Source organism: Salmo trutta, chromosome 3 (genome assembly GCF_901001165.1).
Source record: "Salmo trutta chromosome 3, fSalTru1.1, whole genome shotgun sequence".
In the NCBI taxonomy this organism is placed as follows: Eukaryota; Metazoa; Chordata; class Actinopteri; order Salmoniformes; family Salmonidae; genus Salmo; species Salmo trutta.
Window position 1 is genome coordinate 18,167,892 of NC_042959.1, and position 17,219 is coordinate 18,185,110.

At 42.2% G+C, this 17,219-nt stretch overlaps 1 protein-coding gene across 1 annotated transcript in view; it reads right to left on the minus strand.

Moving 5' to 3' along the window:
• The window catches only part of LOC115169740 (ecto-NOX disulfide-thiol exchanger 2-like), a 400,179-nt gene that overhangs the window by 108,969 nt on the left and 273,991 nt on the right, over positions 1-17,219 (minus strand). Inside the window, exons 5-7 of the mRNA XM_029725656.1 lie at positions 10,776-10,982; positions 9,305-9,538; positions 2,686-2,898 (exon numbers count right to left, since the gene is read on the minus strand). Coding sequence (XP_029581516.1) covers positions 2,686-2,898; positions 9,305-9,538; positions 10,776-10,982 — 654 coding nt within the window. The remainder of the gene's footprint in view (positions 1-2,685; positions 2,899-9,304; positions 9,539-10,775; positions 10,983-17,219) is intronic.

Here is a 17,219-nt window from a genome sequence, read left to right on the forward strand (position 1 = left end):
GATGGCAAACATCACTCTGAGGCAAAATGCTCCTTTGGCGTGTATGTGGACAGGCCATGTTGAGGGACTCTCTTTTTGTCAGAGGGGTCTTAATGAACCCCGGGGGAAGTGAATAAGGCCACCAGAGTTGTAGCCTCGGCAGAGATGTAGAGAAGGAGGGAGGGAGGGAAGGAAGCAAGGAAGGAAGGAAAGAGTGTGTCTAGATCAATAGTGGCTTCTCAGAATCATCTAATTTGATTGGAGAGATAGATGGGGAAGGCAGGGGAGAGCAAAGTGTACAAGGGTGTGGCCTCACCTTTGTATGTGTGTGTGTGAGTCAGAGAGATAGCTGATGGATAAGTGCATGTTCTTTGGTGTTATTTGCAGGGCTCCAGCTAGGGCTATGTGTGTGCACATGCCAGCATTTCTTCTGTAAATGAAACCATTCACTTTCTGTCAAGCAGGTTAATCTCCTAGATTAAATATGCAGTGGCATGTAGACCGAGTGCCATCCACCAAACATGATGTATGCTGATCCAAATCCAACTGTGAAATGATTGTCATCTTCTATAAACATCATCCTGAGTGAAATATGAAGCAGGGCGTTGTGGTTCATAAATCCTTCAACTGCGAATGGATCTCATTTAACTGAGAGGAGAAGTCTGTTCTCTGACATTCATGAATAGAGCCTGTTTAAGTCCAAATGGCACCATATTCCCTATGCAGGGCACTACTTTTGACCAGGGCCCATATGTATAGTATAGTGCACTATAAAGGGAATTGGATGCCATTTGGGATGCATCCTCTGTTTGAATAACTTGCTTCAGACCAGAAAGGAGCATTGTTAAGGGCTTTTTCTAAAGGTACCATTCAACATAAGGTGACAACTACCAATGCCAAATGGAGGAATGTGTGATATTGCATTATATTGCATTTGGAAAAAGAAAGTCTATGGATTCCAATGTGCAGCTGTAAGAAAGTCTGGTAAATATGGATGTGGCTTTTGTTCACAGAACGACAGTGTGAACCTGGCTCCCAGGACACCTTTTGTTGACAGAACGACAGTGTGAACCTGTCTCCTGGGACACCAAACTCTGTGTTTACATTTGTATGTGTGGAACCGCAGAGAAAGACAAACTGATGAATAAAACTAAGTGTTTGTGTGGATTATTGTGATGGAGGATGGTGGCCTTTAAAAGACAAGAAACAGAGCGAGAGAGAGAGGGAAAGAGAGAAAGAGAGAGAAAGAGAGAGAGAGAGTAGAGAAAGGGGGAGAGAGGAGAGACCCACTTTGCTCTTTCCAATATTTGTATTACTGTATAAACAGGAACCGATTATGTGGTATATCTCAATATCCATACTAACACAGTACTCAGTATGCACACTACTGTAAGTGGTGTATCACCAAAGATATCTGAACTCATACATGCTCTTAGCATTGGCAGTTGTGAATCATTAATATGACTCATTTCATTTCTTCCTTCAGTTCCAGATGTTTTCATGTAGAGAGGTGTTACTTACTTTGATTCTATGGCTGAGCGTGTTCCTTCAGATGAGCTGTCCACAGACCAATACAGGCTAAAGTTAACCAGAGGAGTTTGGAGCCTACACAGCGTACCCCGGAGAGTGTTAGCTTTCTGATTGGTAAAAGCCAAAAGCCCTGTCCAGAAACAACCCCTAGCACTTGTGGAGATCTGAAGGAATCACATAGGTATAATCAATATGGTCATACAGTAGCCCCATCTTGCAGTCTTGATTGGCTGAGTGAAGTTTTCATTTTGTGGCTTATAGCTTTCCAATCCTTACACAAGTGCCTTGAAGTTAGGGGCTAAGAGTTGTTTTTGCATTCAGCTAATGTAACACAACCATAGGTGAACCTATTACTCCCTGGCCATGGACAATGGACATACAGGTATATATAATCTACCAATGTCGGAAAAGACAGCTTTAGAGACAAACACATGAACCTACCTTCTTTATCCACTATCAACCCTTCCTGAAACATACTGGTGAAACACAGCATGCTTTTATTTTACTGTCATTCTGTATGTCTGTTATGTCCAGTGTGTAAAGATACAGTCTGTGGAATATCAATGATGAGACAATATGAGGCTGCATGAACTCTATGTCAATCTGTGATGTTCACCACTGAAATGTCATGCAGCTAATTACAATGCCATGCTATTGCTAACTCTGGACCTAATGATGATGGGCTAAGAGAGGTAGCTAACAGCTCCCTAAATAACCGGTTCAATGTTATTGCTGTGATCACTGGCCTTTACCAGGCAAACTGCCCCAAATCTACTCCTGCAAAGAGTAATCCCATAGAGTGGGTCTTCAGAAGTGCTATCCTCTGTTTGTGTGCAGCCATGCATGTGTGTGAGTGTGTGTTTGCAGAAAAGACCATCTCTGTTCCATGTCCCTGGGTATTTGAGCCATCATGTATGGAGCACTGACCTGGAACTTGTGAACTTGTGACATGAAAATCACTTGAGGGTGGAGAACGTTTAGAGGGACGATGTGACGTTGCCTCAAAGGGAATGCCACAAGTGGTTCGATGTTGACCCTGACCCTGTTGTGTGGGACGTGTGTGTGTGTGTGTGTGTGTGTGTGTGGGACGTGTGTGTGTGTGTGTGTGTGTGTGTGTGTGTGTGTGTGTGTGTGTGTGTGTGTGTGTGTGTGTGTGTCAGCCTGGTGTGTACTCACATTGTGCCAGGATGCCAGACAGGGCGGTCTTGAACTTGTCCTTGGCCACCTCCAACTCCTTCTCGTGGGTGGCCTTCTGGCTCATCAGCTGGCGGATGTGGCTGTTGGACGACTGGATCATGGAGTAGAAGTTGTTGGCGTTACGACGGTTCACCTCACCGCGTTCCACCCAGGTCAGCAGCACGTTTACCGCCTCCGCAAACGCTGCCTCATCTGAGGAGAGGATAAAAGGAAAGTTTGCACAAAACAATCTCCACAAACTAACATTGATAAATAATATCCTCATTAAATGTTCTTATTTCAAATATATTTAACTACAGTATACTGAACAAAAATATAAAAACGCAATAATTTCAAAGATTTTACTGAATTACAGTTTATAGAAGGAAATCAGTCAATTTAAATAAATACATTTGGCCCTAATCTATGGATTTCACATGACTGGGCAGGAGCACAGTCATGGATGGGCCTGGGAGAGCATAGGCCCACCCACTGAGGAGCCAGGTCCAGCCAATCCGAATTAGTTATTTATTACAGACAAAAATATTCTTCACCACATGTGGCATGTGGTTGTGAGGCCGGTTGGATGTACTGCCAAATTCTCTTAAACGACGTTGGAGGTGGCTTATGGCAACAGCTCTGGTGGACATTCCTGCAGTCAGCATGCCAATTGCACGCTCCCTCAAAACTTGAGACATCTGTGGCATTGTGTTGTGTGACAAAACTGCTCATTTTCGAGTGGCGTTTTATTGTCTCCAGTACAAGGTGCACCTGTGTAATGATCATGCTGTTCAAACAGCTTCTTGATATACCACACCTGTCAGGTGGATGGATTATCTTGGCAAAGGAGAAATGCTCACTAACAGGGATGTAAACAAATTTGTGCACGAAATTGTAGAGAAATAAGCTTTTATTTTGCGTATGGAACATTTCTGGAATCTTTGATTTCAGCTCATGAAACATAGGACCAACACTTTACATGTTGCGTTTATAATTTTGTTTTGTATAGTTGAAACTAGACATTTATTTTCAAACTTTATACTCACAGGCAGAACTTTAAAGCTCTTTCTAACTTTGGGGAAAACTTTAGAGGAAAACATCATGCTGGTATTAGTTGAGGGATAGCTAGCTAGATAGTTAGCGGAGTCCGATTTGCAGTAGAGTTGCTTAGCTTGGGATCTGTTTGGATTAACTACCCATAAGGAGTCAACTTCACTGAATGTAACAAATGTATATAATTACTGCTTTGATTATAATCACATCACAATGCATACATTTCACCAAAGCTTTTTAAAAGGATGACATAATACTGATGGTCATGTTACGCCTGGCATCACTTGAAGAGTGACTAGCAAGGTTGGAAAGTGGACAGCAGGATCATGAAACAACAAGTTACCTCTTCTTGGAACAGTTGCTGCCACTCAAGTAGTAGAAATTGTTACAAACAATGTGAAAAAACTAACAAAATAGCACAGTTGGTTAAGAGCCCATAAAACGATACGATACAATACCATACATATACAGCGGGCTCCAAAATTACTGGCACCCCTGACTGGCAATGCACAAACAATACCGTAAATTCCGGACTATAAGCCGCAACTTTTTTCCCAGGCTTTGAACCTCGCGGCTTAAACAATGACGCGGCTAATATATGGATTTTTCCCGTTTTCAATTTTTTTTCTCCAAAAAAACACATTCTGTGACGTGCTCAGTTTTTTGGCGGCATGAAGCTTTCATTAGACCAATGAAATTGCCGAACGGGTTAAGGTCAAACAACTTTTTTGTTTACTGTTTAGATTAAATCGAGCGCTCTCAAACTTCCCTTCATTCTGATTATGGTAGTCATTTTTTTCACCTCATCATGGCAAAGACACGGAGAAATGCATATGATGCAGCTTTCAAGTTGAAGGCGATTGATCTGGCTGTTGGAAAAGGAAATAGAGCTGCTGCACGGGAGCTTGGTCTTAATGAGTCGATGATAAGACGTTGGAAACAGCAGCGTGAGGAATTGACTCAGTGCAAAAAGACAACTAAAGCTTACTGCTAATTTTTTATTTTTTGTTACAAGCCGTGTTTCGTTAAAGCCTATTTATTTTTGTTACAAGCCGTGTTTCGTTAAAGCATATTTATTTTTGTTACAAGCCGTGTTTCGTTAAAGACTGTGTAAAGTTAATTTGTTTCAATGTACCGGTAGGCACCTGCGGCTTATAGACATGTATTTATGTTCAAAATATATATATTTTTTAAATTCAGTAGGTGCGGCTTATATTCAGGTGCACTTAATAGTCTGGAAATTACGGTACTTAAAAAAATATAAACAATACATTTATAGAGATAAACTCAAAATACCAACATGTGAGAAATACTGTACTTTATTAATGTTTCAATGGTACCAACCAAAATTATGCAATTATTTAATACAAAACACATTTCACCAAAATCAAGGTTTCATAATTATTGGCACTCCTCATTTAGTACAACCACCTCTGGCAAGGATAACAGCATGGAGTCTTTTCCTGTAATGTTTGTAAGATTAAGGACCACATTTGAAGGGATTTTAGACCATTCCTCTATGCATATCCTTCAACATCCTTCACATTCTTGGGCTTATCAACTGCCCTCTTCAACTCAGCCCACAGGTTTTCGATTGGATTGAGGTCCAGTGACTGAGATGGCCATGGCAGAACATTGATTTTGTTGTCACAGTACCATTTCTGTGTGGATCTTGAGGTATGTTTTGGGTCATTGTCTTGTTGGAAAATCCACCTACGGCCAAGTCCCAGCCTTCTGGCAAAGGCAACCAGATTGTCAGCCAAAATTGCCTGATATTTAACCAGTGCCCCTGTACCTCCGGAATTAAAACAGCCCCAAAACATCACTGACCCACCATCATATTTCACTGTGTGTATGAGGTGCCTCTCCTTGTATGCATCTCTGTTTCGACGTCAAACATGCCGATACTGTATCTGACCAAAATGTTCGATTTTGGTCTCATCTGACCAGAGCACCTTATTCCAGTCATAATTTAAATGACGTTTGTCAAACTCCAAAAGCTTGCGTCTGTGTCTTGGAGTCAGAAAGTGCTTTCTTCTGGCAACCCTTCCAAAGAGCCTGTGGTTGTGGAGGTGGAGTCTGATGGTGCTTTTTGAAACCTGGTGACCCCAAGATGCCACCAAGGCCTGCAATTCTTTCACAGTGATTCTTGGGGATTTTGTTGCTTCTCTCACTATCCTCCTCCCTATCCTGGGGGCAAAATGCATTTGCATCTTCTACCTGTGAGATTTTCAACTGTTCCATATTATAAATTTTTTTAAATAAATACTCAGTGGTATATTCAATTCTTTGTGGATCTTCTTGTAGCTATTACCAGATTTATGAAGGTCTACGACCATCTGTCTCTTTTGAACAGCCAGTTCTTTTGTTTTCTTCATGGTGTTGGATGACAAAAAGATATTGCATGTGTGTTACCTCATTTTTATACCCTAGTGAAACAGGAAGTGATGTAATGGCTCAATATAGTTCCTTAAGACTTAGATAAACTTAAATTAGTGGAATTTAATTCCTTGTTTAATTTTGGTAGATATTATTTACAATAATCTTTAAGGGTGCCATTAATTGGGGCGGCATGTAGCCTTGTGGTTAGAGTGTTGGACTAGTAACTGAAAAGTTGCAAGATCAAATCCCGAGCTGACAAGGTAAAAATCTGTCACTGAACAGGGCAGTTAACCCACTGTTCCTAGTCCATCATTGAAAATAAGAATTTGTTCTTAACTGACTTGCCTAGTAAAATACAATTGTGAAACCTTGATTTGGAGGACATTGATTTTTAATTAATTAAATCAATACATGATTTTGGTGGGTTCCATTGAAATGTTAATGAAGTATTTCTCACATGTTGATATTTTTAGTTTATCTCTATAATGATGTTGTTTATATTGTTTGCGCATTGCCAGTCAGGGGTGCCAGTAATTTTGGAGCCCACAGTAGCTAAGTTAATAAAAGCTAGCCTGGTTCTGTTAGATAAGGAAAGATTTATAAGATTATAAGAATTAATAAAAAAGCCTGTTAGCCTTGAAATAGGCAAGGTGATTCTGCATAAACAGTACATTGTTAGCAAGCCAGCTAGCTTAGCTAGCTACAGTATATTTACAAATACCCTAGCTGCTAACTAGTCAAAACCAATTCCCATAGGCCCGTTTTCTACCTCTCGATCGTAAAACAATGAATGATGTATCTGTCCTAAACTCAATAAGCTCTACTTTCTATGAAAAAAATATTATGTAGTGTTATCTTAACAAAATAAAATAAAACCTGCTTGAGTGCCATCTTAGTCAGTTAATGGGGCTTTCTTTAGCCTGAAATGCATTGTTGTCCCTTGTATACATGCAGTCCACAAAGCCTCTTCATTGACACACACACTGATTGGGGGATAATGACTGTTTAGTTAAAATTACACTTTAGTGTCCTGGAAATACAACTTTGATGATGTCATCAATTTTACTTGAGAGAGATGCCAATGTTGCCATGAGCTAGCAAAGTTAGTCAGAAATAGCTAGAAATGCTAACATTTTTGGTGCTCTCCCCACAATCTTAGTTAGCTAGCTAACATTGTACTGAATTTAAAGTCAATCTGGCGACATAAATATTAGCCTCGTTTTGCAATGTCATTGTTTCCAAGCAACAGTATGTAATGCACTTTAGACAAAATCTTAATCAACACCTATTAAGACTACATTAGTAGAATGTAGAATGCTCAGCTTGGCATCAGTCCTAAAACGAACATTCCAAACAATATTGTGATGAAACGTGCAACCCATGAATGGTTTGAGGATATGTGTGCATACTAAAATACCAGGCTGCTGCCTGGCTGGGATCTCATATTGTAAGGACAGATGCTGGAAGACGAGAAGCAAGTACAGGGAGTGAACATTTAACAAATAACTGACATCAAACAAACAAGGACAGCGTCTGGACAGTGGAAACATAACGACAATAATGCTGACACCGGGAACAAACTGAGGAACAGATGACGTTGGAGGGGAGCCTGATGAGCCGGCTAAGGCGTGGGAGCCTGACGAGCCGGCTGAGGCATGACATGGGATGGGAGCCTGATGAGCCAGCTAAGGCGTGGAACCCCAACGAGCCAGCTGAGGCACCACCGGTTCCTCCGACAGCGGCACCCGGACCCGATGCCAGCAAAAAAAAAAAAAAAAGTAAAAATTCCTGATGCCTCACATTGTGGTGTCAGCATTCTGTAAGGACAGATGCTGGGAGATGAGAAGCAAGTACAGGGAGTGAACATTTAATAAATAACTGACATAAAACAAACAAGGACAGCATCTGGACAGGGGAAACATAACGACAATAATGCTGACACAGGGAACAAACTGAGGAGCAGACAGATATAGAGGGGCCAACAACAAAGAGTCCAGGTGAGTCCAATATTACGCAGATGCGTGTTATGATGGTGACAGGTGTGTGTAATGATGGGCCACCTGGCACCCTCGAGCGCCAGAGAGGGGGAGTGGGAGCAGGCGTGACACATATATCAGCTTCTCAGATAAACTGAATGTGGAGCAGCCACATTCATTACTAAGCCAGTTAAAGGTCACAGCTCTTCATAATAGTTAATAGAGAAATTGTCAAGGTGTTTGGGCTAAGATAGCAGCAAGATTACCTCTTTTTGCCTCACTTTTCTACTGGAATCCTCACATTCAGAAATATTTAAGTACAAGTTGTGGGAGGGGATATTTATGTACTTCAGCAGATTATAGTAGTGAAGCCTGTGTTTAAACACAAATGCATGTGCATGTACACGCGCATGCACATGCACACACACACACACACACACACACGCACAAACCATCAGTCAAACACTCAGAGCAGACGGGACTTTTGAGTCTACAGCTTCTTTAAACCCAGAGACAGATTCATACTCAGACGGATGGACAACATCAAGCTCTGCAGTGTGTCAGGGAGATTTGTCAACCAAACTAAACCCAGAGACAGATTCATACTCAGACGGATAGACAACATCAAGCTCTGCAGTGTGTCAGGGAGATTTGTCAACCAAACTAAACCCAGAGACAGATTCATACTCAGATGGATAGACAACATCAAGCTCTGCAGTGTGTCAGGGGGATTTGTCAACCAAACTAAACCCAGAGACAGATTCATACTCAGACGGATAGACAACATCAAGCTCTGCAGTGTGTCAGGGGGATTTGTCAACCAAACTAAACCCAGAGACAGATTCATACTCAGATGGATAGACAACATCAAGCTCTGCAGTGTGTCAGGGGGATTTGTCAACCAAACTAAACCCAGAGACAGATTCATACTCAGACGGATAGACAACATCAAGCTCTGTAGTGTGTCAAGGAGATTTGTCAACCAAACTAAACCCAGAGGAGGACCACTGTGAAAGATCAAGGAGTAGGGTTAGTTAGTGTTTGGGAATTGTGTTTCTTTGTTTGAGAGTCTGTCTCTGTATTGTTTGTGTCTGTACTGTGTGAATCTGTGTGTACTGTGTGAATCTGTGAGTACTGCGTGAATCTGTGTGTACTGCGGGAATCTGTGTGTACTGAATGTGTGTATGCCCTGGGAAATTGAGCCCCACCTTTGATCTTGTCGCCCAGCTGGCTACACTCGTGGTCTGAGTAATGGACGATGGGTGGAGGGGAGGGGGGTCTGAAACGGTCCTCCTGCATCCTCCTGCGGTGTCTCTCCTCTCTGGCATACAGGCGCTGACGACACTCCCACTCATACAAGTCGTCTCTGGCCTGGGCAAAGTCCACATGGAGCCGCCCTGTGTCCTTCTTGTCTGTACTGGAGCCCAGACGCATACGGTAGCCTGGAGGGAGAGGAAAGGGGGTTGAGGGGAGAGAGAGAGAAAGAGAGGGGGGAGGGGAGAGAGAGAGAGAGGGGGGGAGAGAGAGGGGGCGAGAGAGCGTTAGAACCAATTGGTAACATCACGAGTGACATTTCACTCTGCTAAACGTGCAGGTGCAGGGCGATAAAGTGTCGTAAATACCCACAAACCACTTTCTATCAGACACCTGCATCTCTCTCCTGATTCATGGCATCCTCCATTTGGGTTGAAACAATCTGTCCATCCATCGCTCCCCATCCCTCTGAGGCTCTCCTCTTTTAAATCTGTTGGTTCCTCTGTCACAGCTGCATCCCAGCTAAAGTAGCTTTGTGGGGCTGGAGTAAACACCTCTCTGTTCTCTAAACTAATTAGTAGAGAAGACTTAGAGACTAATTGGTCCTCTAGTGACACTCAAGCAAACACATCTCTCTCTCTCTCTCTCTCTCTCTCTCACTGTCGTTCTCTCTCTCTGTCCTCTGTCTTCTCTCTCTCTCTGCTTCCTACTCTCTCTTGATCTCTTTCTCTCTGTCTTCTCTCTTAGATGTAGTCTAATAGAAGGAGTCTAATAGCTGGAGTCTAATAAATGGTAGAATAGAGGGAGTCTAATAGACAGAGTCTAATAGAGGGAGTAAGAGATGGAGTCTAATAAATGGTAGAATAGAGGGAGTCTAATAGACAGAGTCTAATAGAGGGAGTAAGAGATGGAGTCTAATAGATGGTCTAATAGAGGGAGTCTAATAGCTGGAGTCTAATAAATGGTAGAATAGAGGGAGTCTAATAGACAGAGTCTAATAGAGGGAGTAAGAGATGGAGTCTAATAGATGGTCTAATAGAGGGAGTCTAATAGCTGGAGTCTAATAGATGGTAGAATAGAGGGAGTCTAATAGATGGAGTCTAATATAGGGAGTAAGAGATGGAGTCTAATAGATGGTCTAATAGAGGGAGTCTAATAGCTGGAGTCTAACAGAGGGAGTCTAATAGCTGGAATCTAATAGTTGGAATCAAATAGATCTAATAGACATTTATTCTACAACACCTCTTGTTGTCTCCTCATTGACCTGCATAGTTAAGGTTTCTGACTGAAGAGGGAGGACATTTATTCCACAACACCTCTAGTGGTCTCCTCATTGACCAACATAGTTAAGGTCTCTGACTGAAGAGGGAGGACATTTATTGCATAATACAGGATGAAGTTTAATAGAAAACGTAGGAAATGTACCAGACAGGAAGAGGGCTCTGTCCACGGTGAACTCTTCGACAAATCGGATATGGCAGAAGTTCTTCTTACTCTTGCGGATGGCGATGATCTCACCCAACTGGCCGAATACCTCCACAATGAGGGCCTCGGTAGCGTTCTCTGGCAGACCACCCACAAACACAGTCTTACAACCGGGAGGGCGCTCCCTCATGGCCGGAGAGGGAAGGTCTAAGCAACATGAAGAGAGAAAAGAAGGAGATTTATTTAATTGGATGTATGAACACATTCAGGTCTGTACAAGGAAAGGTTTGTTTGATAACAGCTATGATGCTGTCATTAGCTAATTAGTCTATGGCCGGTTAGCTAGCTAGCCTAATAGACTGTATCTAACTGATGATACCTACACATGCTGTTTCCCCTTTCAATCAAAAACAATGCTTGAAAGGGCCATGTTGTTAGACACAGTTATATTTAGATACCTACCCAGCTAGCACATTAAGTTCCTTGCAAGTTGTGGGAATGTACATTTTTGGTATCCCATTGTATCTGGTAACAAAGCCATAAGTTTAGTGACCGGTAAAACGGAACGTTTTTTAAACGTTCAGAGAACAGAAGTGAACATTTCCTGGAGGTTTTATTAACATTCTGAGAACAGAAAATATATGTTATTTGAATGTAATTAAATAACATTTTGAGAACATTCTCTAAATGTTGTGAATGTTTTGAACGAAATGTAATGGTTATTTGGAGGTTTTTTAATAACATCCTGAAAACTTTCACTAAATGTTTCAATAACACTCCTAGTTTGGGTTAACGTTTTTGAAGTCAAAGCACAGATAGGACACATGGAAATCAATTTGCTGAGGCATTAATAATGCAAACACATTTATTTTTTATTGTGGCACAGCGTGAGTGAGATTCAAACCTACAGTATGATATTCTGCTCTCTATCCATGGAATTAGTCCACTGCACCACCAGGATGGAGTTAGTATGTCATGTATTTTATAACTCATACAAAGCTGTTCATGTCAGTATATTCAAAAAGACCCCATTTCAAAGGAAACAAGCACTCAATAAGATCAATTAGTGGGTGCGACCAACACACCTGAAAACACTTAACAAGATAGAGGATAGAGAGAGTTTTGTTGACATTGAGAACGGAATGTATATGTTTTTAAATAACATTCTTAGAACTTTCTCTGAACGTTATTAATGTTTTCTTGTTTTTTTTATGGAGAGCTTTCTTAATATTCGGAAAAAATTAAATGAGGAAACCTGCAGAAAACGTTATGCTGAAGTACTTAAATTCCCACAGAAGAATGTGGGAATTTTCTCTGAACTATTTGAAAACATTCCTAATGTCAAACCAGTTGGAAAACATTCCTAGAACATTACCAAAAATGTAATTAAATGTAACCATGTTTGAACTTTTAGGAAATGTTCTTTTAAAGTAATGAAATACCAATAAAATAATTGTATTTTGTCAACTTCAATGTGCTGAGAATGTTCCAAAGTCAATCAACTATCCTGCACCATTCCCAGAACGTTGTGGGAATGTTGTATGCAAAATAACTACAGGACAACCATGCTCTCACCAAGGTCTAAGAAACATATGGTTCTCAGAACATTAGGTGCTAGCTTGGTAGCTAACCAGCCATGTAAAACAATGGAAGAGACTTGCTAGCTAAGGTCAGCTTCATAAATGTTATTGTAAGTTGAGACACTTTTAAAATTCAGCATCACTCTGTCAAGAGAAATATAGTATTATTTCTAACAAACATATCTACATACAGTACCAGTCAAAAGTTTGGGCAGACCTACTCATTCAAGGGTTATTTATTTATTTGTACTATTTTCTACATTATAGAATAACAGAGAAGACATCAAAACTATGAAATAACACACATGGAATCATGTAGGATCCAAAAAAGTGTTACACAAATCAAAATATACTGCTCAAAAAAATAAAGGGAACACTTAAACAACACATCCTAGATCTGAATGAAAGAAATAATCTTATTAAATAATTTTTTCTTTACATAGTTGAATGTGCTGACAACAAAATCACACAAAAATAATCAATGGAAATCCAATTTATCAACCCATGGAGATCTGGATTTGGAGTCACACTCAAAATGAAAGTGGAAAACCACACTACAGGCTGATCCAACTTTGATGTAATGTCCTTAAAACAAGTCAAAATGAGGCTCAGTAGTGTGTGTGGCATCCACGTGCCTGTATGACCTCCCTACAAGGCCTGGGCATGCTCCTGATGAGGTGGCGGGTGGTCTCCTGAGGGATCTCCTCCCAGACCTGGACTAAAGCATCCGCCAACTCCTGGACAGTCTGTGGTGCAACGTGACGTTGGTGGATGGAGCGAGACATGATGTCCCAGATGTGCACAATTGGATTCAGGTCTGGGGAACGGGCAGGCCAGTCCATAGCATCAATGCCTTCCTCTTGCAGGAACTGCTGACACACTCCAGCCACATGAGGTCTAGCATTGTCTTGCATTAGGAGGAACCCAGGGCCAACCGCACCAGCATATGGTCTCACAAGGGGTCTGAGGATCTCATCTCGGGAACCTAATGGCAGTCAGGCTACCTCTGGCGAGCACATGGAGGGCTGTGCGGCCCCCCAAAGAAATGCCACCCCACACCATGACTGACCCACCGCCAAACCGATCATGTTGGAGGATGTTGCAGGCAGCAGAACGTTCTCCACGGCGTCTCCAGACTCTGTCACGTCTGTCACATGTGCTCAGTGTGAACCTGCTTTCATCTGTGAAGAGCACAGGACGCCAGTGGCGAATTTGCCAATCTTGGTGTTCTCTGGCAAATGCCAAACGTCCTGCACGGTGTTGGGCTGTAAGCACAACCCCCACCTGTGGACGTCGGGCCCTCATACCACCCTCATGGAGTCTGTTTCTGACCATTTGAGCAGACACATGCACATGTGTGGCCTGCTGGAGGTCATTTTTCAGGGCTCTGGCAGTGCTCCTCCTGCTCCTCCTTGCACAAAGGCGGAGGTAGCGGTCCTGCTGCTGGGTTGTTGCCCTCCTACGACCTCCTCCACGTCTCCTGATGTACTGGCCTGTCTCCTGGTAGCGCCTCCATGCTCTGGACACTACGCTGACAGACACAGCAAACCTTCTTGTCACAGCTCGCATTGATGTGCCCTCCTGGATGAGCTGCACTACCTGAGCCACTTGTGTGGGTTGTAGACTCCGTCTCATGCTACCACTAGAGTGAAAGCACCGCCAGCATTCAAAAGTGACCAAAACATCAGCCAGGAAGCATAGGAACTGAGAAGTGGTCTGTGGTCCCCACCTGCAGAACCACTCCTTTATTGGGTGTGTCTTGCTAATTGCCTTTAATTTCCACCTGTTGTCTATTCCATTTGCACAACAGCATGTGAAATTTATTGTCAATCAGTGTTGCTTCCTAAGTGGACGGTTTGATTTCACAGAAGTGTGATTGACTTGGAGTTACATTGTGTTGTTTAAGTGTTCCCTTTATTTTTTTGAGCAGTGTATATTTTGAGATTCTTCAAAGTAGCCATCCTTTGCCTTGATGATAATTTTGCATTTTCATTCTGTAAATTTTGGTGAGTTTGGACATTTACAAGTGAATGTGAAGGAGAGACATTGTGCAAATGAACAAAGTTTGGACGCATGCTTGTCTGAACGAAGAACAGTACTGGCTATGGAGCAGCATGTACACGCCATGTCTGTGTGGAGTCTGGAGTCGCTAGGGTAACGGGTCTGCCTCCTCTGTTCAAAGAATAAGAAGGAGGAGCTGATGGGCCAAGAAGAGAGAGGAGAAAAATAAACGTAAGGAAATCAAGATAGCAGCAGTGGCAACTGTACAGATAACTCATCCAAAGCGCTTTGACACCACAGAAAGCTAATACTATGCTAATACTATATTATGCTTATTAATTCAGCCACGTACTTAGCTAACTATAAAGTTAAACCAAATTCACAACTTTATCTCGTTATGCTATTTACAAACAAATGTGACTGGCTCAACAGTTCTGTGGAACTACGGTAAGCTTCATAATGTAAAATAACGTGACTGGTGAAATGAAGAATGCAATATGCTTTCTCTCCTAACGTATGGCACAAGTTGACTGCAGGTAATAACTAAAAAACTAGTTACAAATATGAACATTTATACAAAACTTAAAATAAATTGTTTTATGGTATTGACAGTATTGAATGCATATGTACGGTATACCGCCCAAGCCTAATTTTGACTATATTAGACCACACAGCTGCTAGGATGCACTTTCATGCTAGGTTTAGGACATTGTATTGAAGCTTATAGAGACCACAACTGATGTATAGAACAATCTTAAAATGATCTACTTTGGTGAAACCTCCAACACAATAAATTAATTTGACTTGGTGAAAATACTTTTTTTGGACTTAAATCGCTTACCACATATTCTAGGTGGTTTCTTACTTCACAGAAATTATGATCTCTTCCAAAATATTTGATAAATTATACATGTTGTGTATGGTTTCCTAGAAACAAGGGGTGGCTCAACTTACCCTTTTGCTCAACTTACCCCACTCTTCCCTTCTTGAAAACATATACACTGCTCAAAAAAATAAAGGGAACACTTAAACAACACAATGTAACTCCAAGTCAATCACACTTCTGTGAAATCAAACTGTCCACTTATGAAGCAACACTGATTGACAATACACTTCACATGCTGTTGTGCAAATGGAATAGACAACAGGTGGAAATTATAGGCAATTAGCAAGACACCCCCAATAAAGGAGTGGTTCTGCAGGTGGGAACCACAGACCACTTCTCAGTTCCTATGCTTCCTGGCTGATGTTTTGGTCACTTTTGAATGCTGGCGGTGCTTTCACTCTAGTGGTAGCATGAGACGTAGTCTACAACCCACACAAGTGGCTCAGGTAGTGCAGCTCATCCAGGATGGCACATCAATGCGAGCTGTGGCAAGAAGGTTTGCTGTGTCTGTCAGCGTAGCGTCCAGAGCATGGAGGCGCTACCAGGAGACAGGCCAGTACATCAGGAGACGTGGAGGAGGCCGTAGGAGGGCAACAACCCAGCAGCAAGACCGCGACCTCCGCCTTTGTGCAAGGAGGAGCAGGAGAAGCACTGCCAGAGCCCTGCAAAATAACCTCCAGCAGGCCACAAATGTGCATGTGTCTGCTCAAACGGTCAGAAACAGACTCCATGAGGGTGGTATGAGGGCCCGACGTCCACAGGTGGGGGTTGTGCTTACAGCCCAACACCGTGCAGGACGTTTGGCATTTGCCAGAGAACACCAAGATTGGCAAATTCGTCACTGGCGCCCTGTGCTCTTCACAGATGAAAGCAGGTTCACACTGAGCACGTGACAGACGTGAAAGAGTCTTGAGACGCCGTGGAGAACATTCTGCTGCCTGCAACATCCTCTAGCATGACCGGTTTGGCGGTGAGTCAGTCATGGTGTGGGGTGGCATTTCTTTGGGGGGCCGCACAGCCCTCCATGTGCTTGCCAGAGGTAGCCTGACTACCATTAGGTACCGAGATGAGATCCTCAGACCCCTTATGAGACCATATGCTGGTGCGGTTGGACCTGGGTTCCTCCTACTGCAAGACAATGCGAGACCTCATGTGGCTGGAGTGTGTCAGCAGTTCCTGCAAGAGGAAGGCATTGATGCTATGGACTGGCCCGCCCGTTCCCCAGACCTGAATCCAATTGATCACATCTGGGACATCATGTCTCGCTCCATCCACCAACGCCACGTTGCACCACAGACTGTCCAGGAGTTGGCGGATGCTTTAGTCCAGGTCTGGGAGGAGATCCCTCAGGAGACCAGCCGCCACCTCATCAGGAGCATGCCCAGGCGTTGTAGGGAGGTCATACAGGCACGTGGAGGCCACATACACTACTGAGCCTCATTTTGACTTGTTTTAAGGACATTACATCAAAATTGGATCAGCCTGTGGTGTGGTTTTCCACTTTAATTTTGAGTGTGACTCCAAATCCAGACCTCCATGGGTTGATAAATTGGATTTCCATTGATTATTTTTGTGTGATTTTGTTGTCAGCACATTCAACTATGTAAAGAAAAAAGTATTTAACACGATTATTTCTTTCATTCAGATCTAGGATGTGTTTTTTAAGTGTTCCCTTTATTTTTTTGAGCAGTATATATATATATATATATATATATATATATATATATATATTTGTTTTTGTGTGTGTTTTCAAGAAGGGAAGAGTGGGGTAAGTTGAGCCACCCCTTGTTTCTAGGAAACCATACACAACACGTATAATTTTACCAAATATTTTGGAAGAGATCATCTGTTCTATTGGGGATTCAATATATATATATATATATTAATTTTAAAACAATTTAAATGACCCCAAACTTTTATACGGTAGTGTATATATATATATATATACAGGTATTTATCCATGAATTAATCGGTTTT